The following is a 24,583-nucleotide window of genomic DNA, read 5'->3' as shown; positions in this document are numbered from 1 at the left end:
CCTTTGCTGGATTGGCATTGGGCGGCACCAATCACTTTCAGTGCTGCTAGACCAAATATGAGGAAGACAACAACAAGACTTTGTCATGATTCCTATATATATCAGTTAGTGCAAGAGATGCAGACAGGTAGAAAATTAGAGGGGAATGGACTTTGAGGATTTAATAAATGACTTTGCACGCCTTTTTTTTCAAAAGATTGGTCTGACCAGTACTGAAGAGTTTTTAACAGAGGTCTTTTATACAGATACAGACAGAACATGATTAGATAAAAAGCAAAACTACTTCAATCTTTTACTGGAGCAAAATGATGCTCTTTCCTGTTTGTGATGCTGAATTTTGTCGTGGTTTTTGTTTCCCCAGCTGACAAAATAATCATTCATCATTATGAAAGGAATGGCTGTGAAATGATGAAGACAGAGTATCACAAACACCCCAAAATCAAACTCTGCTTTTTCAGAATCTGATGCATTCAGTCAGTTTTAAAAAGTGTTTTTGTTTCTGGTCCATCTTTGATCATGAAGGTTTCTGATGCTGATCTGTGTCTTCATATTTTCACTGAACTGGATATATTTGAAACAGCTGTGGTTCAGTTTGAAGCTAAGTCAAAGGTCATGACCAAGTCTTTTCTCATGACAGTGTGGTGGTGGTGTGTGTGTGTGTGTGTGTTTGTCCTCAGTGAAGTGTATCAGTCTCTGCAGTAGCTTCCAGCTGCAGCAGTCAGTTCAGTTTCTGTTCATTCTGACTGAGGGAGGTTTTTGTACGACACTTTTTCACTGTGTGAACACATGCAGACTGTTGATTAGTGTTTCACTCTGAAGTAGTAAACTGCTGCACTCTTCAGTCTGAACTCCACTGATGGTCAGAGTGAAGTCAGAGTTTGATCCACTGCCTGTAAAACGAGCTGGAATCCTGATGTGGATGGGTAGCATCGTAAATAATCTGTTTTTGGAGTTTCTCTATCTCTGTTGGTACCAAGATAATTCATAGTATTGTTTAAAATTTAACATTCTGACTGGTCCTACAGCTGATGGATGGAAATCCACTTTGACTTTTAGACAGATGTGAACTTCTATCTGTCAAAATGTGACTAATTCTGAACAGTTCTGTCTCTGTTTGATCAATATGATATGAAATAGTTCATTCTTTTAAAAACAGGAAGTGTTGATGTTGAGTTTGTTTGTGTCACAGTCAGAGAGCCGTGTCTCTCCACAGTGAGAGGTTTTTGTACGGCGGCTCAATGAGTTTGTATCACTGTGGTGGACTTTTGGTGGAGGAACCAGACTGAATGTTGGAAGTAAGTCTCTGCTCAAATATTAATTATGGTATCATCAGTTAATGTTTAAAATTTTGTGTCTGAACATTTGAGTAACTTTAAATTTCCATTGGACTGATCGAAATCACTTTAACCTTGAAGTTGAACTTAAAGCCACTTTACTGAACTTTTCATGACTTTTTCCAGTTCATTTGTGAAACGTGAACAGCTTGAACTGTAGGAAAGGAAACACTTGTATTCTACTAAATTTAAATTCAGCCTTTAATTTTCTGTTTTAAACTGTTTGGAAGTTGAATTCAAAGTATTTTAAACTGTGTGAATAAAGAGGGAAATGTTTAAAATACAATGAAATCCCTGATATAATCTATATAATATATAGAAAGTCTCTGATAGTCTTTTGAGCTCAGTTTGAAATAACTTTGACAGTTTTCTGAGGCTGTGAGCTTTTTAAATCTATCATATGAACATTGTAAACATTGTCCTCACTTATCTTTGGCCGACAATGTCCTTTAACAGTGGATCTGATTAATGTTTGTCCTTCTGACGAAAATATAGATCTTTAATTTATTTTGTTCAAAGCATATTCATTTCCAGTCTAGTCTGATATATTTCAGGTCATTGTGTATGATGATTCTCTCTGTGCTGACATGCATGACAGGCTTCTTGAAGGGAAGTGAAACAATGTGTGAGTGAGTGACTGGTGGAGCAGAAAAATCATCTGACAGAAACTCCTGAAAGGACTAAATCAACTCTCACACAGTAAAGGTGTCCAAGTGTCTGCTGGTTGATTGACAGCTGTGTGGTCCCTGTCCTCTAATCTGATTGGTGTCTCCTAGGTGATACCGCCCCCACCCTGACGGTGCTGCCTCCCTCCAGTGAGCAGCTGCAGCAGGGGAAGGCCACACTCATGTGTCTGGCCAACAAGGGCTTCCCCTCAGACTGGAGTCTGTCCTGGAAGGTGGACAGCAGCAGCAGCATCAGCTGGGAGGAGAGCAGGAGCCCTGTGGTGCTGGAGAAGGACGGCCTCTACAGCTGGAGCAGCACCCTGAGGCTCGATGCAGACCAGTGGATGAAGGTGGACTCTGTAACCTGTGAGGCCACCCAGGGCTCCCAGACTTCACTATCCACGACACTGAGGAGAGACCAGTGTTCCCAGTAATGACCTGACTCACTGCGACTCTGATACTGGTTTTACTCTGCTACTGCTCTCAGTCTGCTCTCTCTCTCTCTCTCTCTCTCTTCTCTCTCTCTCTCTCTCTCTCTCTCTCTCTCTCATGACATGTTTCAACATTAACGTCTTCTTGCTTGTTGATGGTTTCAACAATTTACAACAATAAAGATTTCATCATGTATGTTATAAAAGTGACATGTATTCTGACTTCCTTCTTTGACATATATTATATATTAGGAACATTAGTCAGATTAATGCAAAATAACAAGTCCATGTTTTCCAAATGACTTGAATGTTTTTAAGACTGTATATATTCTTCTATCATTCATCCAGTTTGACATATGCCAACTACATTTGGTAACAATACACATGCTTAGTGCATTTCAATGGTGAATCTGTTATTACTAAAGTCTGCCCTTGAAGAAGATCCATGTTATGGTCATGTTGTTAATTTGTAGCTAGAAATGATTCTTAATACTTGAATAAATAATCAAAATAATAAAAAGCATTTTCAGAACTGTATAATCTTATCCTGGACCTTGGTGATCACTCCAACCTAAAGACGAGGGCTGCTTGGGAAGAGGAGATAGGTCTTCAAATTGATGAAGCTTGGTGGGGTGGGGTGGGGAATAGGTCAGGTGCTGTTTCATCCTGTGCACGTCTGGCACTAATCCAGTTTAAGGTTATACATAGGGTTCATTTTTCCAATTCAAGGTTGTCTAAAATCTTCCCGGAAATAGAGGACAAATGTGATCGTTGTTCAAATTCACAGTGCAATTTGAGCCACATGTTTTTCTTTTGCCCACGCCTGCATAACTATTGGTTCAGTTATTTTAACATAATATCCACCATAATGGGAACTGATATACAGCCCTGTCCATTTATTGCTATCTTTGGCACTCCTGTTAAACCAGGGCAACTAAATTTGGTCCAAAGAGAAATTATAAATTTCACCTCTTTAATTGCCAAACGCCGCCTCCTCCTTCAATGGAAATCTCCTAACCCTCCTTCTGTATCACAGTGGCATAAAGGACCATGCTCTTCCTTAAACTTGAGAAGATTGAATACACGATGAGAGGGTGTACTGATAAGTTCTTCTGCAAATGGCAACTTTTTATTTCATACTTTAAGGACTTGCAGGTCCTGCCAGATTAAGTGCTGCTCTGTGGAATGCTGTGTGATCCCTACTTGAGCCAGGGTGGAATGGGTTAATGTTGAAAGGTTTAGTTTATGTGCGTGTTTTCTGTTTGTTTCTTTGTTCTTTGTTGTTGTTTGTCTGGTCTGTCTCTGTTCACCTTGTTTTAGGGGCGGGGAAAGTTTTTAAAAAAAGGAAAATTGTATTGCATAGCTGTAAGTTGTCAATTTATATTTGTTTCACACATGGTTTCCTGGAATGATGAAGCAGAGAGAGAATAAGGCACTGGGAAGTGCACATAAACACATCCCATCCTTCAGATTTTCCTTGCAAATTTGTTCAGAGTCACTGTAACAGGCTGTTAGAAGAAAATCATGTTACAACCTGTTCACCACTTAGCAATACAAAGTGATTAAAACATAAATTCAACGTGTAAAATGCTTCTGAATCGTACATATGGCACATTTAAAGTTGAGTGCAATGAAAGTTATCAAGTCTTAATTAAGCTTTGCAGTATAGTTGAAATTGGAGATTGTGAAATCAGACAACCTATATTAACTATTGATCAGATTATGTTGTACTACAAGGGAAGATTGTGTTGATAGTGTTGTGTAATGTATAATCAGATGTCATCAACAAAAAGCTTAATTTTCAGTAACTTACACCTGAGATAGAAAGTGATGGAAGTGATGGAAATTCACACCGTCACTTTTTATAATTAAATGTACTAAAAATGTATACATGTGTGTTCTAGTACTTATATTTTTGTGAGGACCAATTTGAACTTTCAACTTGATCTGATGATTTCTTTCTGAGCTAAAGACAATTTGATAATTTATGAAAGGATTTCATGAATTAGGAGGCGTAATACTTGGTTTTTAGAGTGAAATAACTTTTGGTTCAGGTCAGTTAAGTATTCTGGTTTGAAATATTTATGTCCTCAGTGAAGTGTATCAGTCTCTGCAGTAGCTTCCAGCTGCAGCAGTCAGTTCAGTTTCTGTTCAGTCTGACTGAGGGAGGTTTTTGTACGACGCTTTTTCACTGTGTGAACACATGCTGACTGTTGATGTAGTGTAGACTCTGACAGTAGTAAACTGCTGCATCTTCAGTCTGAACTCCACTGATGGTCAGAGTGAAGTCAGAGTTTGATCCACTGCCTGTAAAACGAGCTGGAATCCCTGATGGTCGAGTGCTAGCCCAGTAAATGAGCAGTTTAGGAGTTTCTCCATCTCTCTGTTGGTACCAGGCTAAATGGTGGTAATTGCTCCCAACATAAACATTCTGACTGGTCCTACAGTTGATGGTGACGGAGCCTCCCACAGCAGAGCTCACTGCTCCAGGCTGAGTCACTGTGACCTGGCCTCTGGACTCTGAGGATACAGACACAAAAACATAAAGCAGCGTCATGGTTTTGTGGGCTTCATTTCAGAGGGACGGATGTTCATAGAGGAGAGGAGTTTGATTCTCTGGACTTTACCTGTGAAGCAGCAGCAGAGGAGAGTCCAGATGAGGACGGAGATCAAAGTCATGTTTTTGATGAGGAGGATTTCTGTGGCTTCTGTTGTCATGAAGGACAGCTGTCAGTCATCCAGTGTTCAACTCTCAGGACTATAAACTCTCCCAGAGCACTGGAGCATGGTGCTGCTGATGCAAAGTGGCTCTTTATGGAAATGTTGACAATAAGGAGAAACCAGATGTTTTCAGTCCTGGTCTGACTTAGCACTGAGCAACACAGTCTCTCTCTTTATGTCATCACACTGATTTAACATTATTCAACTTCAAATAGTGACATTTAAAGCTGTAAGACAAAGAAAATATTTTTCTTTAGATGAAATATTTTTTCATGTTTTTATATGTTATGCTTTATTCCATAATTTAACATTTTAACTCACATAGGAGGAAGACTTTGTCATCATTGTTGATATTAACACATTCTGGGATTACATCATATATAGTACTATAGTACATACTTATCCACTAAGTTGTTAAGTCTCACCTCATAGTGTGTCTCTTTAGCCATGGTATCCTGAAGTAAGTAGAAAGAAACGTTGTAGAAAGTAGAAAAAGAACGTTGGGTTATTTATCGTAATCCCTGGTTCTTTGATAACAGAATAAGGTGTTTCACTATGGAAATTGCTTCTGGTAAAACCATTACGGAAGCTCCAATGACACAGGTCGACGTGTGGGGGAAGGGCCTGCCCCCTCTTTAGACCACCCTGTCCGGGCCATTCTTAGCGGTTTCTTCCCTCATACATGCAAGGAGGGAACTGTCGGTGAAACACCTCACTCTGTTATCAAAGAACCAGGGATTACGTTAAGTAACCCAACGTGCTTTTTCTAACTTTGTTCCGTGTTTCACTATGGAAGATATAGACTACTACCCTCCTGGCCCCTGACCCAGACTGGGATGACATCAACCAGTTTCTGAAGCACCAGTCTCCAGCACTATCTTCTATATTTTTAGTATATATATTTTTGGGTTGGTTAGTAGTTTTTTTTGTGGAATGCTATGAGCAGAGCAGCACCTCGTTTGTCTTTGTTAAAAGACCTTCTTTGTTTAATACAAGAATAAAAGTCAACTTGTTTTTCGGCACACCTCCTGTCCAGCGTGATGTTTTTGTGATCCTGCATCTCTCTTTACAACACACGTAATGCACGCACAGGGCACAGTGTTCAATCTGCCCTCCTCCGCTGACTCAAACGGCAAAGGATAAAAAGCCTTCAGTTCCACTGTGGGGCATCTGTGAGCAGATTCCACCTCCTTAGGTATGAACGCCGGGTTGGGCCGTAAACACACCCTAGACAAGCCTGGTGTAGTGCCAAAAAGAGACTGCCCCCGACGGGAACCCCCATCAGTTAATAAAACCAATTCACCACAAGGTCCATTTAGTATCTGTTCTGGAGCTTTGGATCAAATTACATGACCTTCCTCAGCAGATGAATATTTTAAATTTGTGAGCCAACACAGACATGAAGTCCTAAAAATGTGAATTTGAAAATGTATATTTAAATTGTTCAACTGTACGATTTCATCAGTTTGACACGACTTTGATTGAGAAGGTTTCTCTGCATCTTTATATTTTCCTTTAAGTGGAAAAAGTTTGAATAGCTGTGATCCAGAATGAGGCTGAGGTCAAAGGTCATGATCAAGTGGACAGATAGTGAGATACTGTTGATTCATTTCATCCAAGAAAATCTGATGAAATATTTAATCTAGTTCATGAAATCCGTTTTTAGAGTGTGTGTGTATGTGTGTGTGTGTGTGTGTGTGTGGACAATACACACTACAGACCTGATGGCTTGTTAGAAAGTGTAAAGCCTTTAATTAATTATTAGATAAACAACACTTTTACTTTGCTTTATTACCTGATAGAAAGGGGAAAAACAACTCTTTATTAACTTTTAAAACCTAATATAGTGGAGAACATTACAGTGGAGGTGTTATTTGTCTGACAATAGTTTCATGTTGATCCCAAATTATTTCTCACTCAATGCTGCCATCTGCTGCTATAAAAAAATGTTTGTGTCTCTGTTTTGTTCGGTGAAGCAATCCAGCAGATGTCCACCAACAACAGTCTAATGTGGTGACAGTAAATTACTCCTAGTCTCTGGCATCCTGTGTGTGTGTGCTATGAGGGATGGGCCGTCGAACGAATGACTCAATATGATGCCATCTTTTGTTTTCTAAAAGCGTCTACTAGACACAAAGAAAGCCACGTCAGAATGAAGATGAAGCTGAGTTGGCTGACATAAAATAAATCCAGATCACAAACAGCACTGCATATGGACAGCCTGTCTTACACTTGAGTGGCTGAATGGAGATCTATGTTGTACCACGTAACCCTGTTCAAATCTGTCACAATCTAATGACAGTTTCTTATAATAACACTGAAACAGCTTTGTTGAAATGATTCCTGCTGTTCATACTGGCTATAAAAAGATCCCTTCATAATTTTCTTCTAGTGTTAAGTAATGGAGGAATAAATCCAGTTCTAGCAAAATACTGTATATTACAAAGTTTATCTGAAATGAATGCGAAGTTTTAGGGTACTGCCCACTGTAGCCTAGTACGCCCAAACATATAAAAGAGATGACCATCGGGATGTTAGGTTGGGTCGAACACATCTATATTTCATCAAAATATTTGATATCATCCTCAACTTATGATGATGTAATCAGTGTGAAGAATTAAATATTTTAAAATCACATTTTTATGTTTACAAATTAACTAAAAAAGAAATTATATTTTCACTTTCTCTGGTCTTAGTGCAGTTGATGTTGCGAACACAATTCACTGTCTCAATCTAATGACAGTTTTGATTGATTCGTTTCATGTTCCTAAAATCAAACTTAAGATCTTTACAAGATCATTACGTCAAAATTACGATGATTTTTTTCCAGTATGGAAAATAACATGAAAAATCCAGTATGGAATTATATCTTGTCAGTCCACCTAAAAGGGAGACTTTGATGATTCCAGGTTCATTCACAAATGACTAACATTAGCATGAGTTTATCATTGTACAAAATATCCAAATATCTGCATGTGTCATCATTACAAAAGTCTAGAAGCTAAAATCCTAGTATACGTAATCCAGCATGATGTGTGTGTGTGGATAACTTGGAGCCCTCCACGGGATCTTCTTGATGACAGTTTCATCCACCTTCCACCAGCTCCTCAGCCAGCTGAAACATTTGGCTGCTATGCAGAGCGCTCCAACACTGAGGAGAATCTTGAAGAAGCTGACGCCACCACCTCCGCTCCTCTTCTTGGCTTCTTCTTTCAAACCTGAAGACAGAAATAGCCAGCATTAAATACACTTTAATAAGCTTTCTTTTACAGTAGAGTTAATTCTGGAGTAAGTTGGCAATGGATATAAACATGAACTATAGTTTGTTCAACTCAAGGATAGATGTATGGAGACCTGGATAAATAAAATGACAACAGCTGAGAAGAAAAAAATGTAATTTCAATCACTGTAGCTAGCACGAGCTGTACACTTAAAACTTACTTCCTACTGAGACTTGCTCACATGCAAATAATCCTACTGTTGAAATGCAAAGAACTACAGTATGAGACACATAGAGAAGCAAAAGACGATTGTCCTTCACCTTCATAAAACTGCTCCCATCCAGACAGCCAATAGCTTTGCCTCAAAGAGTGAGGCCACTTGATGGCTTTAGGCCTCCTGTATTCATGTTGCACTTCACCGTAGTTCCCCACGAGTGTGTTGTTGTGTGACGTTACGTTGACAATGTAGTGCTGGTGCTGGTCATAGCTGAAGGGCGCTATGCTGACACCTAGATGCTGGTTGAAGGCTTGTGAGAAGAACTGTACGTCATGACTCTGCGTTGTTCCTGTTGTAGATCCACTGTAGGTCTGCACTGGGTAGTGAATGTCTTGTACATCATTGGTCTGGACCGCCTGGACCAATGCATAGTAGCCCGTCTGGATAAGAAAGGTGGTGAGATCCAGCTGCGGGCTCTGCAGGGCTCGGATCAGCTCAAAGCTGATTTCATGGGTCCTGTCCGGACTGAACCGCCCACAGCCTGCTCCGTCATGCTCTGTGACATACACCGTCTCCACCACCCTAGTTCTCACCTGGTAACTGATGATGATACGGTCTGTGTTGTAATCATTACGATTACCCTCCAGCACATAATTTTCCCTCACATATGTGGGGAGGTTTGCAGCAGCTGGGTAAGTTTTTGTGTTAAGGTTGCCAACTTCATAGTACGCAACCTGGAGAGAGAGACAGAGAGCACAACCCTGTAAATGTCTCCAAGACCAAGCTGAGATAACCCCGATGACATGATCAGGGTCATTTTCTCAGGCTTGACAGAGCTCCTCCGGTCTAGAAAGTCTTTATACAACAGGCTGTAGTGTTCCTGATCTTTGATCAGAACGCAAAGATCAGAAAGAAAGATATCACACACCTGTCTCTTCTTGTTGCGCCTGTCCAGCAGAGGCAGGAGTTCCTCAATATTACCAAACATGTGGAAGCCGTAGAAACCATTCTCTGGTTGACAATCTGACACCAGCTGTGGAAACATTCCACATTTCAAGTGACTTCTTCTCATACAGAATTTAATTGGAAACATATTAGATAGATAGATAGATAGATAGATAGATAGATAGATAGATAGTCTAATCTTACCTTCATGATGACTACAAAGTTAATGAGTTCACAGGTCACACAGTGATTGGCAAACCAGAACAGGAGCTGAAGGCCATGTCGTGGGAAAGGACGGCCGAAGCCTGAATTCATCAGGTCCTGCACAGAGCAGATCTGCCACTGAACCATGGTGCGGCTGACACACACACACCTATGTGAACACAAACACATAAGACAGTTACACGCTCTCTAACATTGTTATGACCGAATAGACTGCATGTAGAGCCACAGCTGAGAGAGCGTGTTTTAACAGAGAACACGCTGCTGATATTCAGTTATGTTTACCTTTTCCGCTGTTATCTGTGTTTCTGGTATTTCATAGCTCTTCCTTATGATCTCATGACTTTATACGCAGAATGAAAACAACAGCGCCGCCCCCGTGTGTGCGTGTGCGTGTGTGTGTGCGTGTGTGTGCGTGTGTGTGTGCCCAAATACGCGCTCGTTCACGTTCGCTCCGTAACACACGCTCAAGTGGACGTCCCCACTCCTGCGTCATTTTCGCGCTGCCTCGCTCCCGATGCGCCTCTTTTCCCGACAGACTAAAGATAGATGTTTCGATTTCAGGTGAGTGCCGTACCCCTAAACCCCCGCGTACCCGTTTCTGAAGGTGCATTCACGCGTTTTATAGGGGAGCCGGCGGTAATTCCAGCCTGCGCGTCATTCACACGGAGAATGTTGTCCATTGTTTATTGACTGCCAGAGCCAATGCGGTTGGCGGCCTGCAAAGCAGCCCGCTTGCCTGGTGACATGAGCCGGACGAAAGGTGAGCGCTGCCTGCCGCTGGTGACGAGGACGAGCCAGCCGTCTCATAAATGAAGCTCAGCTGTGTAAGGCCGGTGTGTGGCAGTATGAAGCCGTGTCCAGAAGGTCCCACATTTGTCAGTCTTCACGCTGTAGTTTCCCTCGCCGTGGGTCCTGCTGCGTGATGTAACGTCAGCATTAGCATCGTGGCTAACGGGTTGCTACCTACAGGCTGCCAGAGGTTTTTGGAAAACAGTCCTGAGCTCTGTTTGTTCACGGTGTGTTTCACTTAACGTTACCTGGATGTTTAACGTTAACGGTGTCTGTGCTGTGACGTTTCCCCCGTTCTCGGTCACTGCTAACTAATGTGGCTATTTACCCAGAGCTAAGTCTGCATATGTTCACGTACACACCAGCAGCGCGGTTGAACTGCTGTTTAAATCAAGTTTCACTCACACCTTGTCCTCTGTGCTCCATGACTTTGTCCCATGCTGGCTGAGCCGAGCTGAATATCTCTGGCACCTGACTATGACACGAACAGTCCACACAGGCCACCGGTCTCCTCTATAATTAAATCAACGTCACATTCATTAGTGTGAGACATTAGCAGAAGCAGATTGATGCTTCATTTCAGATGCTCACACACTCCTATGATGTGATGTTCCACTGAGAGCGCGCGGTCCTCTGTGTTTGAGATTCCCTTTTAGATTTTTAGGAAACACAGAGGCAAGCTCGTCTGCGTAACTTGGCTTTTTTTCTGCAGGTACTCAAAGTGAGCAGTTCTGCTGACTCGCCGCAGCATTTAGACATGACAAAGATCATAGTTATGTTGACACTTCCTCAGAAATTCCTTTTGAAACCTGAGCTCATCGCTGCTATGAGTGATTCCTTTATTTGCACGTTGAAAGGTTTCATCTGCTGCTGTTGTCAAGCAGTAAAGAAGTCATCAACACACCAGTTATCGTGAATACGTCGCTTAAGATGTGTGGTTTGATCATTTGGAGTTGCAGCTACATTAGATACTCTTACCGCTTGACGTTGGATATTATGTCAGTGTATCCATAAAGCACTCATAAGCGTCACGTCTTGGAACCCAACAAACCTTTGGCACACCAGGTGTAATTCATGATGGCTGAACTTCAGAGTCATTTCAAGGGCACGTGTGTTTTTAACTAGGATACTGAAGTGAGAGTCTTTGTTAATGTCATTAACCTTTATATAATTAACTCATCTACCCTCTAGTGTTTAAGGTTTTACAACATGACGGATGGTGGACAGATAACTGGTCATTTCTACCTTTTAAGATGGTCAGGAACAGGTGTGATAATAGAAACAAATCCTATGGACTGACACAATCTTAGTAACTTGGAAAAGAATTGCAATATTAATTTTAATGTCCTTTGGACAACATTTGTCTGTAGCTGTTGCAGTTATAAAACCCTACGAGTGTCCTATACAATTTAAAAACCTATCATTTAAAAATATTGATCTGTAAGCTGAAAAATATAGCTTTGATTGATTCCACCGAATTCTTTCTGCGTTTGTGAAACCTGGACGTACCTTTGAGTGCCGCCTCCTACTCTGCACACACGGAGGATGCTCAAGTAAATCATTAGGAAGTGCAGCTCGACTTTACTTTCTGGTAACACAAATCAATGAGATCATCATTACTGGAAACAAACTCTAATCAATCCCTCACAACCCGTCAGAACATTTGAATCACGTCTTCTTCTTCAGTAGTTCAACAATGTTAATCTTTCCCTTCCTGTCAACATTTACATTGATTCACTTTTCTCCCCTCCTTGACCACGTCTCCTTGTCTCATCATCTGTCTTCGCCGCTGTCCTCGCAGTCCCTGGATGAAGACTGTACGCTGGAGGAGGAAGATGAGGGGCTCATAGAAGAGGAAGATGAAATTGATCAGTTCAACGATGACACCTTCGGAGCCGGGGCCATCGGTCAGTGCTGTCTAACGTACATTTGAAATGTGTTTGCACACTCGGCGTGCAGAATCAGTGTTCCAATGCTCGTTCATAATCACAATTTGAATCCAGTTAAGTTTGAAGGTTTCAAGATTCATTCCAGGTTGCCGAGCAGCCAAACATCATGTGTTTTGAGCATGTATGGTTCAGATGGGTTTTTGTGTCACTGTCTGACACCTGACTGCAACTTTGGGTGTATAATGTATGAAAATCAGTAGTCAAATCACATCGATGAGATGAGACAAACTGAAGCAGCAGAATTGTCTCCTTAAAATTCAGATTAAAGTTTCATGTGAAATTAACACTTAACCTTGTTCCTGCAAATGTAAGATTTACCCAATCATCTGCGACATGCATTCATCTTTAATGTATGTCTTCATTATGTTGATGTGAGCTGAACTGATCTTAATAAAACAGCATATTTAAAGGGGTCAGATTCCCCCAGGGGACACTTTGATGCTGGTCAGGTGTGAACTGGTTTGTAAGCGTTCATTATTGTTGGTCAGCTTCATGATGCACCTTTGAGACAGCGTGTCAAAGTTAAGACAGAAAACCTCACACGCCTCTAAAAAGATGTGTAAGATCACAGCACTGCCATAAAACAAACAAGCACTCTGTCTGCTCCTCCAGATGACGACTGGCAGGAGGAACACAAACGCCTCGCTGAGCTCGACGAGAGGGGCGGGCTAGGAGGGGGACTGGGGTTAGGAGGAGGGGGCATGGGAGGAGAATCTGATTTAGGAGGAGCTGGGGACTCCTCCTCCACCCGTCTCCCGTCCTCTGCGGTCCATCTCCACATGCCATCATCCCTCCCTTCACTCAAATTCACCTCGTCTTCCTCTGGACTGCCTCCATCAGGTCAGTGATGTAATTAGAGGAAGGCTGACTTCACTCAGGAATCCTGTTCATTTGTTTGTGGGATCACAGTATTTCTTACTTTTCTGGTCATTTTCAGTCTAAGATTTGAAATTTGTTCTTGACTGGCTGCTTCAGATAAAATGCAAAGAAAAAGAAAAAAAACACCAACAGTCAAACTGTCCTTTCAGATGTGGAGGATCGAGGAGGGGGAGGCGATCTGGCAGAGTCTCTGGCCAGATTCATCCTGGATGCCGACCCAGCCATCGCTGGGGTCGGTGCGGCTGAGAGGCCCGGTCCGTCCCCCGGCTCTTCAGGATCCAGTCTGTCTGTTCTTCAGGGGCTGGACAGATCCAGAGTCCTGCCCCAGCCCTCCTCCATCCCACATCCCACTCAACCACACCAGCATCCCCATCACCCCCAGCACCAGCTGCCTCCGGGGCCCTCCACCTCTGGTGAGAATGAATGCTCTCCTTTTATTTCTTTATATTGGTGAACTGTAATCTGTTACCAGCCAATAAAGGTCTAGTATGTAAGATTTATGGGGCTCTATTTACAGAATATGTAACTATATTCATAACTATGTTTTCATTAGTGTTTAATCACCCGAAAATAAGAACTGCTGTGTTTTTATGATGTCCAACTAGTATTGATACTTCTTCAGTGCCACGTATTTTGGATCTCCATAAATACACATTTGATTGTATCTCTATACCAAAGTTATTGATTGACTAACTAGTGGATAAATTCTCCTCCTTCTTAGATTATCTGATATTATGTTGAAGATGCAAACACAGCATTCAGGCATGGACTAGTAAAGCATTAGTGATGTCATTGGATACCACTTGGTTTTCTATGAACAGATTGATTTCATTTGCTGTGTTGCAGATGTATTTATTCATTCAGGTCTCTATATCTTCTGTTGTGTCCATGAGTGCTTGTTGGTGTTTTTGGTTTGAAGTTTCTCAACAAACTTCTCAAAACACATTGATGTGTTACATACAGATACTGCAGCATATTTTCAGCTATTTTCTGACTGTGTGGTTAATTCGGCTGTGTTCTGTGTACTGGTCATGTTTCACTCACACTGCTGTACTCTGAACTATCCCAGGCCTTCCTCCTGGCCCTCCCCCCTCATCCATGCTCAGCTATCAACAGCAGCAGCACTTGCTGCGCAGAGGGACTGCTTCTATGGGCCAGGTTAGTTTTTTCATTATCTGTGTACTTCTGTTCTGTATGCTATAGGGGTGTCACAATATTGGTTTTATATCAATAAGCTTTCAGTATTGAAATAAAAAACATCTTAAATAGGTTTTTCTTTAAAATCTAACTATATGGACTTTAGTGTGGTACATTCCAAAAAATATATGGCCTTATGTCACACTTGATACTGTGTAGCTCATCATTTTAAAGAAGAACTTGAAAATGTAAAGGACAGTTGTCAGGACATAAAACGATCAAACTGTTGATCAAGACTCGATAAAGAAAAGAATATAAAATCTGATCGTGACACAGTATTTTTAAAGCCTGAAAAGTTATTTTGTTAAATTATATAATGGAACATGTGAAAGAAGAGGTTAGCTGTTTTTGTTTTTCCACATCAGCTTTCCTGATGTGAAGATCTATCTAGGACTAATGGCAGAATAATAATGAAAGATGAGCAGCTTGTCAGCCTTTTCCTCCAAGCAGTGTACTCGTATTCAGCCTGGAATCAGTTCATTTAATGGCAATGATGTGAAATTAAAACTGGAATCATTTCCAGGATTCATCTTGATGCTGTCAGATATGTTTTGTATTGCTGGCTCGCTGTGGGACATGTGTTTGAATACATTTCCTCTCATGATCTCTCTCAGATGAACTCTCACAGTATCTGGGAGAACAGTATGGGCTTTGGGCCGGTCAGCGTCACCCCCGGACTCGTTACACACATGGAGGTGAGGGTGTGTTGTTGGAGTTTAACAGCTCCACCTCAGCTCATACGTACTGTTCATGGCAACATGCTGAGTCATACAGGGGAAGCTTCAACACGAATACACAACTATATCTCCAGACTTTTTTCTTTTCATCTGTACGTTTCTAATCTTTTATTTTGCCTTCTTTTTTCCTCCTCAGGATAGTCCACTAATGTCTATAATCAAGGAGGTGGGTCTTCCTAAGCGACCACCTCCGGGTAGGAGTGATGAAGGACAGGATTTGTCAGAGAGGGTCCCACCTCCACGCTCTTCCTCCCCTGTGATTGGATCCCCTCCGGTGAGGGCAGTGCCTATTGGGACCCCACCCAAACAGCCAATGAGCCACACCCTGAATCATCAGGTAAGTAGCAAGCAACTGTTCTATTATTATTATTATTTTGATTATATTATTATTTATGTGTCTTTGTAAAGCTAAACCTTTTGAGATCATTAGAGCACCTTTAGTCATTATTAGTTGTAGTTACTATGCTGCGTTATCTTTGTTGCTGTTAACCCCACCGTGTGTGTGTGTCTGTATGTGTCTTTATGTGTGTATCTTCGTATGTGTAGATCCACCATCCCATGGCGGTTCATGTCAGAGCCCCAGTCCAGCACAGATACCCTCCTCCCTTCCCTGAGCGTCTGTCACCAAACACCCTCCTCAATATAGCTGTGAGTTCTTCCTCTCCTTCCTTCATCCTCCCCTCAAGTTTTAGAACTTTTTACACACTTTAAATCAAAGAACGTCTTGAGGTTCCTTTTTTTTTTTTTTTTTTTTTGCACGACACGAGAACAAATGCAGCAATGTGATGTTACTTTAGCTATGAGCTGTCCAAGAGGAGAAAGGATTTTAAGCTCAGTTTTAGAAGGACAGCAGGGAAGCTGCCGTTGGTTTGCAGTGGAATCACGTGAGCGCTGTCTGGTGTGTTTTACAAGATGACGTGAGCGTGCACGTTTGTGTTTGTGCCAGGCAGCTAACGACACAGCAGTGCTGCTAAGCAAATAAGATATTCTTTATGTACACTTGACTTTTTCGGACAGTTCAGAAATGAAAGCGAGAGAGCTGTCGACTTTGAGTATGCTCCAGCTCACAGCTTCCTCAAGGTCCTCAAACACTAGTTTGAACCGTTAGTCCAGGTTTTGTAGCTGAAAGTGAAAGACAAAAGATATTAGAGATTTGATAAGCAGCGTTTGGGTTTGGCCAGCTGCTCATTGGCCAATCACACGCCTGCAGAAGAGTTTCTGTGATTTCACCTACGAACAGTTTGAACATTGATATGGGTCATTATCGGTTGACCGATATGTTTTTGTTTTTGTTCAAGACTTATTCCAGTTATTATTAATACAGGAGACTGATATTGATGTTCACGTGTGCAGTAGAAATGAGAGTGTACATTGACTCACAGACAAGAGAGTGGTATCACTCTGATCTAGAAAGTGAATAAATGTAGAGTTGTCACGATACTAAAATGAGTAACCATGATACTATAACAGACAAAGTATCGCGGTTCCGGGTATTATCGCGATACTGCGGCCTTTTTTTATTATTATTATTTTTATAAACTGCAATGTATTTGTACAAGTTAGTTTGAAACAACGACGTTTGTTTTTTAAGCAAAATTAGTGTTGCCACTGACGAAGACGCCACGGCAGACTCGCTGCTCGGGCCCGGTGCTTCTGCCATGGTGAGTGTGTTGTCTCGTGTCTGGGCGAGACAGAACTTTAGCTTGTTGTTTGTTTTGAAGCGAGTTTCTATCGAAGCGGAGCTGTCTTCATGGAGTTCGTTCTGCCAATCAGCTAACAGACGGGCGGACCCAGCGTGCGGAAACAGCCTATCATATCCCTGGACGTCACCAGTAACAGGCAAACAGCCAATCATTCAGCAGCTGTGTAGTTCGGTTGCGGTTCCATGTTGGTTTGTTTACAAAGGAGTAGCATGCAGTGAGAAGCCGGGAGGAGAGTAGAGGCGGCCGCTATGTAGCGGAGACTGGCACCGGTAGTATAGTAATCCACGGTAGTACCGTCGTGTAAAATTTCTAGTATAGTAGCGACGGTTATGATTTGGCACCGCGGGGTACCGTGTATACCGTGGGTATCGTGCAACTCTAAATAAATGTGTTTCCTAAAACATTAAGTAATGACCAAATCTGAGAGAGACGCACACTTTACATTTTTAGATTTCAGTGTTATGAAGTTTCTGTTTGCTGCTCTTTTTTTCAGAACTCCCCTCTGTGTCGTGGTCCATTCCCTCCTGGAGTCGGTCCAGTCCTGTCTCAGATTCAACGGGCCCAGCTGCTCAACTCTCAGGTTGGTATCACACATACACACACACACACAGTCTTTTATATTGGTGAGGTGCTGAACTTCCTGTTCCTTGGATACACACTACAGCTGTGATGATGGGTAATAATGAGAGAATGAAAAATGCTCTTACTTCAGAAGTACTGTAGGGCGCTTTCACACCAGCGCTGTTTGGTCAGTTTTAAACGGACCAGAGTTTGTTTCCTTGGATTGTCCGGTTCGTTTGGGCATGTGTGAAAGCTCATCCGAACTCTGGTGCAACCAAACAAGTGTCCGCCTGAAAATGTGGGTCTCAGTCCACTTGCAAGTGGGAAAGCAAACGGACTGTCCAGCAAACCAAAGATCAGAAAGTCGATCGATGAGCCGGGTTTTCCTCTTCCTGGTCAGTGCTTGTTTTTGGCAATACCCCCCCAAAATGAGCAGCAGTTGTAACTGCATGACGTTGTCCAGGTGGTTTGGTCCGCTTTCAGTGTATGCAGTGTGAAAGAGAACCAAACCAAATGAAGGTGTGACATTTTTAGGCATTCTCCGCCCAATCGAACTGAGTAAAGTACAAATGTCAGCTTCTTCTAGCTAACCTGGCACCCCCACTATGAGGGCAGAACTTTGCAGGAGAGAGCTGCTTCTCAGAGGAGTGCGGCCACAGCAGACAGTGTTTTACCAGGTCATGAGTGCTTCTCTCACACTGGGTTCAGCTCTCGCTGTCTCTCTCTGTCCTCTCGGTCTCTCTCTCTCTCTCTCCCTCCCTCCTCAGGTGGCTGGTTTTCCCCGCGGTGGCCCGGCGCCTCCATTATTACCAGGCGGTGGTGGTTTCAGGCCGTTCTTCGGGGGTCCTCCTCCTCCACACGGTCACCGAATGGGCCCGCCGCCCCCTCACGGTCCCCCTAACCACACACCACCCATCCGACACAACACCACCCACCTGCACCCCCAGCACCGTCGCATGCTCACCCAGCGCATGCAGAACCGAGGAGGGTAAGAAAGTCATACGTGCATCAAGACACACTACAGCGTCCTCATAACTTCCATGAGTAGGTTAAATGTAGAGCATGTGTCTGTCTGTCCTGCAGGGATCGTGGCAGGACTGCAGGGGACCGACGCAGCAGAGACCCCTACAGTAACCTGATGACCCAGAAAGAGAAGGAATGGGTAACCAAAATCCAGATGATGCAGTTGCAAAGTACTGACCCTTATCTGGATGACTACTACTATCAGGTGGGTTTGTGATGTTGTTACACTGTTAGCTGCACACATGTTGGGGGCTCAGTATGTGGCCTTTTCATTGGTTGGCTTGTTTGAGTCCTTCATCAGTTCAGTGTAATCTCAGTGAGTAAAGTACTAATGTTTGTTTGAATAAAAATAATGAAAAGTGCTGAAGCAGCATCGTCAAATTGTTGTTCGACAAACAATCCAAAACTCAAATATATTGAATTTTAAATAAATAGAAAATGTATTTTATCTGCAGTATCAGACCAAGTTTTGTATCTCACATAGTGGATATGAATCTAACGGCTAGTATGGACGTTGATTGTGCTTTGTCACTTTTAATGGCGGTTAAACAGACGCTGCAGCGACACGCCACAGTCCAGTTCAGAAGCGCTTTGAAGGATGCCTCGATCAGCCCGCGTCAGTTTACACAGAGCACCTCGAGCTGACAGGAAGCCAGACACAGAAACAGCATAGAGAAATATTATCAAAATAAAATATTCAGTGCAAATTTCTGGTCGTAAAAAAACAGACAAAAGTTAAACAAATGCACTACGTAGCATATTGACACGCGCAGAAGCATATTTAGAAGCACATAAACCAGGAAACCAAAGTCTGGTGGGTTAAACGCTTCTGAAACGCTCCGGGTGGGGGTTAAAGTCGTGTGCTGGGCAGACTAAAACAGTGTTGCACCGTTGCATTGACAGAGACGTGCCCAGTGGGGCTTTGGGCTCAGACTGCCAGAGGTTTTGCTGAAACCAGAGGGTCAATTTTGAGGCCAGATTTTGTGTCTTTGAGTTTCACTATTGATGGACTATTTACAACCTGCTATTCCTCGATAAATCAGTTTGTTTTTAACACATGTCAAAAAGACAATAGATGGACACGCAGTTAATCAATCGAGTTGTGCATGAAGCAAAAACACACAGTTGCCATTCACCTTCTCGTAGTGTATTCACATTAAAGAGGTCCAATTAGTAAACCCATGTTCTTCAGCTGTCTGTCCAGAAGCTCTCTACACAAATACACAAATGAATTCAATCATTTAAAACTTGACATGGCTCGGAGCACCTGGTAGTTACAGTGGATGACACAACTTTTGTTGCATGTCATGCTACTCTCTGTCCCGTTCCCTGTCTGAGTCTTATTTAAAAGCACTTTTTTACATTGTCATTAAAGCATTATTAAATACATACATTAAAGCAAAAGAAATCAGTGCTCAATAAAACAATTGATAATTCATTCGGCTGTGAGGATATGTTGATTTATATCATCATGGAACACTTGTGCAATAAGACTTCACCCTGACTGTGTGATTGCCATTACTTTGACCTGATGAGTTTAAGCAATAATGTTGGTTGATGATTACTGACACTTACTGTGTGTGTGTGTGTGTGTGTGTGTGTGTAGAACTACTACGAAAAGATGGAGAAACGTCAGGAAAGAGAGCAGGACAGCAGCAAGAAAGAACACACCACAAAACTGATCACTCCACAGGTCGCCAAGGTTGAACACACCTACAGACCAGGTAAGTGACATCAGAACACGGCAGTGAATTCTCCACTCTCCAGTAGTACACACACAATACTGGAGACGTCTGTTAAATGCTGACACGTGTTTGTCAACAGTTCAGTTTGCAGGTTCTCTGGGTAAGCTGACCGTGTCCAGCGTCAACAATCCCCGCAAGATGATTGATGCCGTGGTGACATCTCGCACAGATGACGAGGTCTGTTGACATGTTTGATCAGTTTTTTTCTTGAAAAGGTGTGTACACACTAATCTCTAAGCTCTCTGTAAGCAGCCAAAAGATAAAAAATACCAGAAAGTTGCAGGAACATCAGCTAAAAGTCGGCTACTTTGAAAATGAGGCAGGAATATTTACTTACTGTCTGTCTGTCTCCAGGAGAAAAGAGAGAAGCAGGTTTGGAATAAGAGGCGACAGATCCTCTACACCGTGGAGAAGGTAAGTGCAGGAAGACTGTACATGTTGAGAACATTCAGTGTCCAGGATAAACTCCTGAATCCTAAATCTGTCACTGTGACCCTTACCCCCTGCTCCTGCTCCACCCCTGTCCTCCAGATGTATAGTTTGCTGCTGGAGGTTCAAGACTTTGAGAAGCGTTTTGTCCAGGCGCCAGAGGAGGACCGTGAGGCTCTGCTGGAGCAGCACAAAACCAACACCGTGCAGCTGTGCAACTCTCTGCGGGAGAAGGAGTGGGACGACAGGTAGGAGGAACCTTCTTATCCTTCTTCGATGTTTGTTCTTGTCCCACTCTGCTGGTCTCCACGCTGCATGTGGTACAGCAGCATGTCCATCTCCACTAATTCTTTTTGTCTTCCTCTTAAAGAGTTAGTGATGAGCAGTGTGTGATGATCATGTCTGTAAGGAAGGGAAAGCGCCTCATCTCCAGGCTCCTCCCCCTCCTGCCATCGCCCCAGGCCGCCGCCGTTGTCATGGCGATTGCCCGCAACCTTCCCGCCCTGGCCAAGAAGGACAAGCAGGACCAGGTAACCATTTGAAGCCGCGCCATTGTGTTGACACAAACATCCAGTATTTTTATTCATTCAGCTGTATCAACATGTATAGAAAAGGAAACATGACATCTGCTGGTGAAGCAGAGGCAGTGTTGTCAGTAGTCTTACATAATGAAGAATTGTTCTTAAACATGTCAGGGAAACTTAGAAATAGAATATAAATATCCAGGAAATATGTCACTCAGTCAGTTTAGAGGTGCCTGAGTTCTGACCAGCAAACAAGACACATTTTGATGTTTCTACATTAATGTGGTAAGATGATGCAGTGTTGTTATTTTTTCATTTTAATTTATACAGTGAAACATATCTCTGAGCAGCTGAGTCAGTTCTAACAACCAACAGCAGCAATAAGGAATAAAGAGTCCTGGGAAGCGTGGTCATTTAGGATCCTCAGGCCTGTCGTGTCTAGAACATTCTTCCTGATCATAGCAGAGAGAGAAGCTTGTTAGGTGACTGCACTTAAACATTTGTTCCTATTTGCAGTGTCTGGATGTGAGGTCACAGCTACATCTGCATGACTGCTCGCTTGAAGACATTTAATTCTGCACTGTATTACTAAAATCCTCCCTTGTAAATTGAAAATTGTAACTTCAGTATAACAGATTTATGATTTATCTATAGTTGAAATAAAATGAGAGGAGGGGGGTGCAGTTTGCAAGTAGTCACATACATACATAAATCCAGACAGATCCTGGCGAACAGAAGCCTCTGCTGCTTGTTTTATTGTTCAGTGTAGTAGGTTTTTTACTATGAAACACTGCAGGGAGCCTTGTCTTCACTTGTCTTGCCTGTGACTATACACTCCGTTAACCAGTCTCTGCCTCCATCCTCTCTCTGCCATCTTGTTCAGGTGCTGTGCTGGTTAGTGGAGCCGGTTTCTGCAGTGATCCAGTCATTGTCGAGCTCCGCCCTCACAGACCTGCTCCAGGAGCTTCAGGGCAACGAGGGCCAACTGGCCACAGTACTGCACAACAAGGTACACACACAAACTGCACACTGATACAATCTGCAGTCACTTATTAGTCAGTCTAATCAGTCAGAGCCTCACTGCACTGAAGCACAGCAAACTGTGTCCTGATCAATCACCACAGACATCACTTTGACATAGTACTGATGATCACATGACCATCTTCTATATCGTCTTTGTTGACAACACATCCCCTCAGATGTCCAGTGTGTGTATAGCAGTGAAATTACTGATTGCAACTAACTCCCTTCACCCACTCCTCCCAAACACAAAGTGAAACATGCGATGAGCGATGTAGAGCCGGTGTGTTTAGTTTACCCACTCTGGGCTAATATAGAAGCAGACTCCATGGAAGTGTGGATGCAAAGACTCTAACAGGGAAACTCCACCGGGCACGTTACTTGGTCACTTTTTCTGATTTATGTGCTACTTAAAAAAAAACACATAAATATTCTGCGTAGTTAAATAGTTTTCCCTTTGTCAGTTTTTATGATCAGAAGTTGATTTGATCAGCCGCAATTAGCTCTGATGGCCACAGCACGCACAGAACGTGTCACATCTAAAAACTATGAAGAATAATCCCAACAATCCCACTGCCTGCTATTTCTGTACACAGATTATTGAGCCTTTAAAAAATAAAACTATATATTGGTTACCTGTTTTTAAAGAAGCAGTGTCACACGCAAAGCTTGGGCCATCCGTATGACATTAAGCTGGACTGCACTCCACTGGTTGCTCTGAGTTTTACTTGGCGACTCAGCCTCTGCTTGAGTGAAGAGCAAAGTGTTCCACAGCGTGTTCCTGCAAATGTTTCACAATAAAAGCCTTGTTCATTGAAACACTACAGGTCTTTTAATTTGAAACTGACAGAGGTAGAACTGTTAGTTTGCCACGTAATATTAAATTCCAGTTCAGGCTGTTTTGTGCAGAATCAAACTGGTTTAAGTTTGTACACCATGACCGTAACTGCAAAAGCAGAAACCAACCAAACTCTACACACACACACTTTCACACACACGCTTTCACACACACGCTTTCACACAAAATTGTTGAATCGCTAGTTTTTGATCATAAGTACAGCTGTCCATATTGGGGACACTGGGGGCACTAAAAGTGGTAAAATTTCTGATCCTGGATAGCTAACTTGATACTTGTAGTTCTTAGGTAGGAGCACTGTTGGCTAAGGAATGTCAGACCTGTACTGGAAACAGGGGTGTTTCCCGTTCAACAGCAGGAGGTCTTTTGCGGCCGCCCTAACAAACAGTGGTACTCATAGAACTTGTGTTTGTGTTTGTCTTTGAACTTTGCAACTCTGGAAAATGGAATTTTTTACACACACTTTCACACACCTTCACACACCTCTGTGTTTCTTTCTGTCTAGTTTGGTGTGACACTGCTGTATCTGATCCTGAGTGAAGGAGAAAGGATGCAAAGCTCCGACCCTAACTGTCAACTCATGGACGACAATCGATGGTAAGCTGTGTGTGTGCGCCCTACTTTCTCTGTGGCTTCTCATTTTACACTGACACTCTCGTCACTTCTTTGTCTGTTTTTTGTCTTGTTTTTTCTCCCGCTGATCCCCGTAAACCCACACCGACCCGTCCAGGACTGAACTGGTGTTTTCAGTGACGAGGGAGTTGCTCAGCGTTCCCTCCTCATCGCTCTCTCCACCCCTCTTCACCCCTCCCAACCTGCTCTCCCTCCTGTCACGCTATGTCGATCGGCAGAGGTTGGAGCTGTTGCAGGAGAAGCTACAGTGAGTTACATCACACACACACACACACACACACACACACACAGTGACATGTTGCTTTGGTTGGACATATTTAGGGTGCTGTATAAAAATTCTTTTATTGTCTTTTTCCATCCTCAGGATCTCTGCTCTGTCCAGGTAGAAGTTACAACAGACATCAACACAACCCCCTCCCCACTCGATGCAGACCTTTTTTTTGTGTGTGCGTGCGTGTCAGAAGAGTGTATGTATGTGTGTGTGCATGTGCGTGCGCTCTTGAGGTGAATCCATGGTGGATAATTTTAATCCAGAAGAATCTCTAGTTACTTTTGTTTTTCTTTTCTTTTTTTTCTTCTTTTTTGTTAAGTCTCTGATATGTGTGCATTTGTATGTGTGTGTATGTGTGTATGACAGTGACACACAGAGAGCATGAAATGAGACCGTTTGAATGATAAAAGTGAAATCTGCATTTTTAAATATCTTGTTTACGATTTTTGCCTGTGATGAACCTTCAAATTAAAAAGTATTTCTATTATATAAAAATGTGGAATTGTGC

At 42.5% G+C, this 24,583-nt stretch overlaps 2 protein-coding genes and 2 gene segments (V, D, J or C); 2 read left to right on the top strand and 2 right to left on the bottom strand.

The window, feature by feature from the left end:
* Positions 1–1,216: 1,216 nt before the first annotated feature.
* LOC109139725 (Ig kappa-b4 chain C region-like) lies at positions 1,217–2,640 on the top strand (the record flags this gene model as incomplete). The annotated part of the segment is given in 2 exon segments: positions 1,217–1,295; positions 2,111–2,640. Coding segments are annotated over 2 exon segments (402 nt in total), but the record flags the coding sequence as incomplete, so codon positions are not given.
* Positions 2,641–4,603: 1,963 nt separating this feature from the next.
* Positions 4,604–5,141, bottom strand: LOC113746502 (Ig kappa chain V region 3381-like). The segment is given in 2 exon segments: positions 4,604–4,950; positions 5,058–5,141. Coding segments are annotated over 2 exon segments (384 nt in total).
* A 1,737-nt stretch (positions 5,142–6,878) lies between these two features.
* On the bottom strand, positions 6,879–12,230 carry LOC109142349 (hypothetical protein). 5 transcript variants are annotated; one of them, XM_027282447.1, is made up of 5 exons: positions 12,058–12,230; positions 9,739–9,907; positions 9,518–9,622; positions 8,693–9,323; positions 6,879–8,369 (listed from the first exon to the last, which is right to left on the bottom strand). In XM_027282447.1, the coding sequence occupies exons 1-5, from the start codon at positions 12,108–12,110 to the stop codon at positions 8,161–8,163; spliced, it is 1,167 nt and encodes a 388-aa protein (XP_027138248.1). In that variant the 5' UTR covers positions 12,111–12,230; the 3' UTR covers positions 6,879–8,160. The 5 variants fall into 5 exon arrangements, with proteins under 5 accessions (XP_027138248.1, XP_027138249.1, XP_027138250.1 ...); XM_027282448.1 differs by lacking the exon at positions 12,058–12,230 and adding an exon at positions 10,956–12,020; XM_027282449.1 differs by lacking the exon at positions 12,058–12,230 and adding an exon at positions 10,352–10,513.
* Positions 10,201–24,570, top strand: patl1 (PAT1 homolog 1, processing body mRNA decay factor). The gene is made up of 20 exons (XM_019275870.2): positions 10,201–10,320; positions 12,350–12,455; positions 13,110–13,337; positions 13,526–13,789; positions 14,446–14,534; positions 15,188–15,268; positions 15,447–15,647; positions 15,857–15,958; positions 17,507–17,593; positions 18,342–18,562; positions 18,658–18,802; positions 20,204–20,321; positions 20,422–20,519; positions 20,697–20,756; positions 20,874–21,019; positions 21,142–21,301; positions 22,179–22,304; positions 23,677–23,768; positions 23,902–24,051; positions 24,169–24,570. Exons 1-20 carry the CDS (start codon positions 10,306–10,308, stop codon positions 24,188–24,190), a joined length of 2,511 nt encoding a protein of 836 aa, XP_019131415.1. The 5' UTR covers positions 10,201–10,305; the 3' UTR covers positions 24,191–24,570.
* The last annotated feature ends 13 nt before the right edge of the window (positions 24,571–24,583 follow it).

The sequence above is a fragment of the Larimichthys crocea genome, chromosome X (genome assembly GCF_000972845.2).
Source record: "Larimichthys crocea isolate SSNF chromosome X, L_crocea_2.0, whole genome shotgun sequence".
NCBI lineage: Eukaryota > Metazoa > Chordata > Actinopteri > Sciaenidae > Larimichthys > Larimichthys crocea.
The sequence above is the reverse complement of the archived record's forward strand: the minus strand, read 5'-3'. Positions and strand labels throughout refer to the sequence as shown.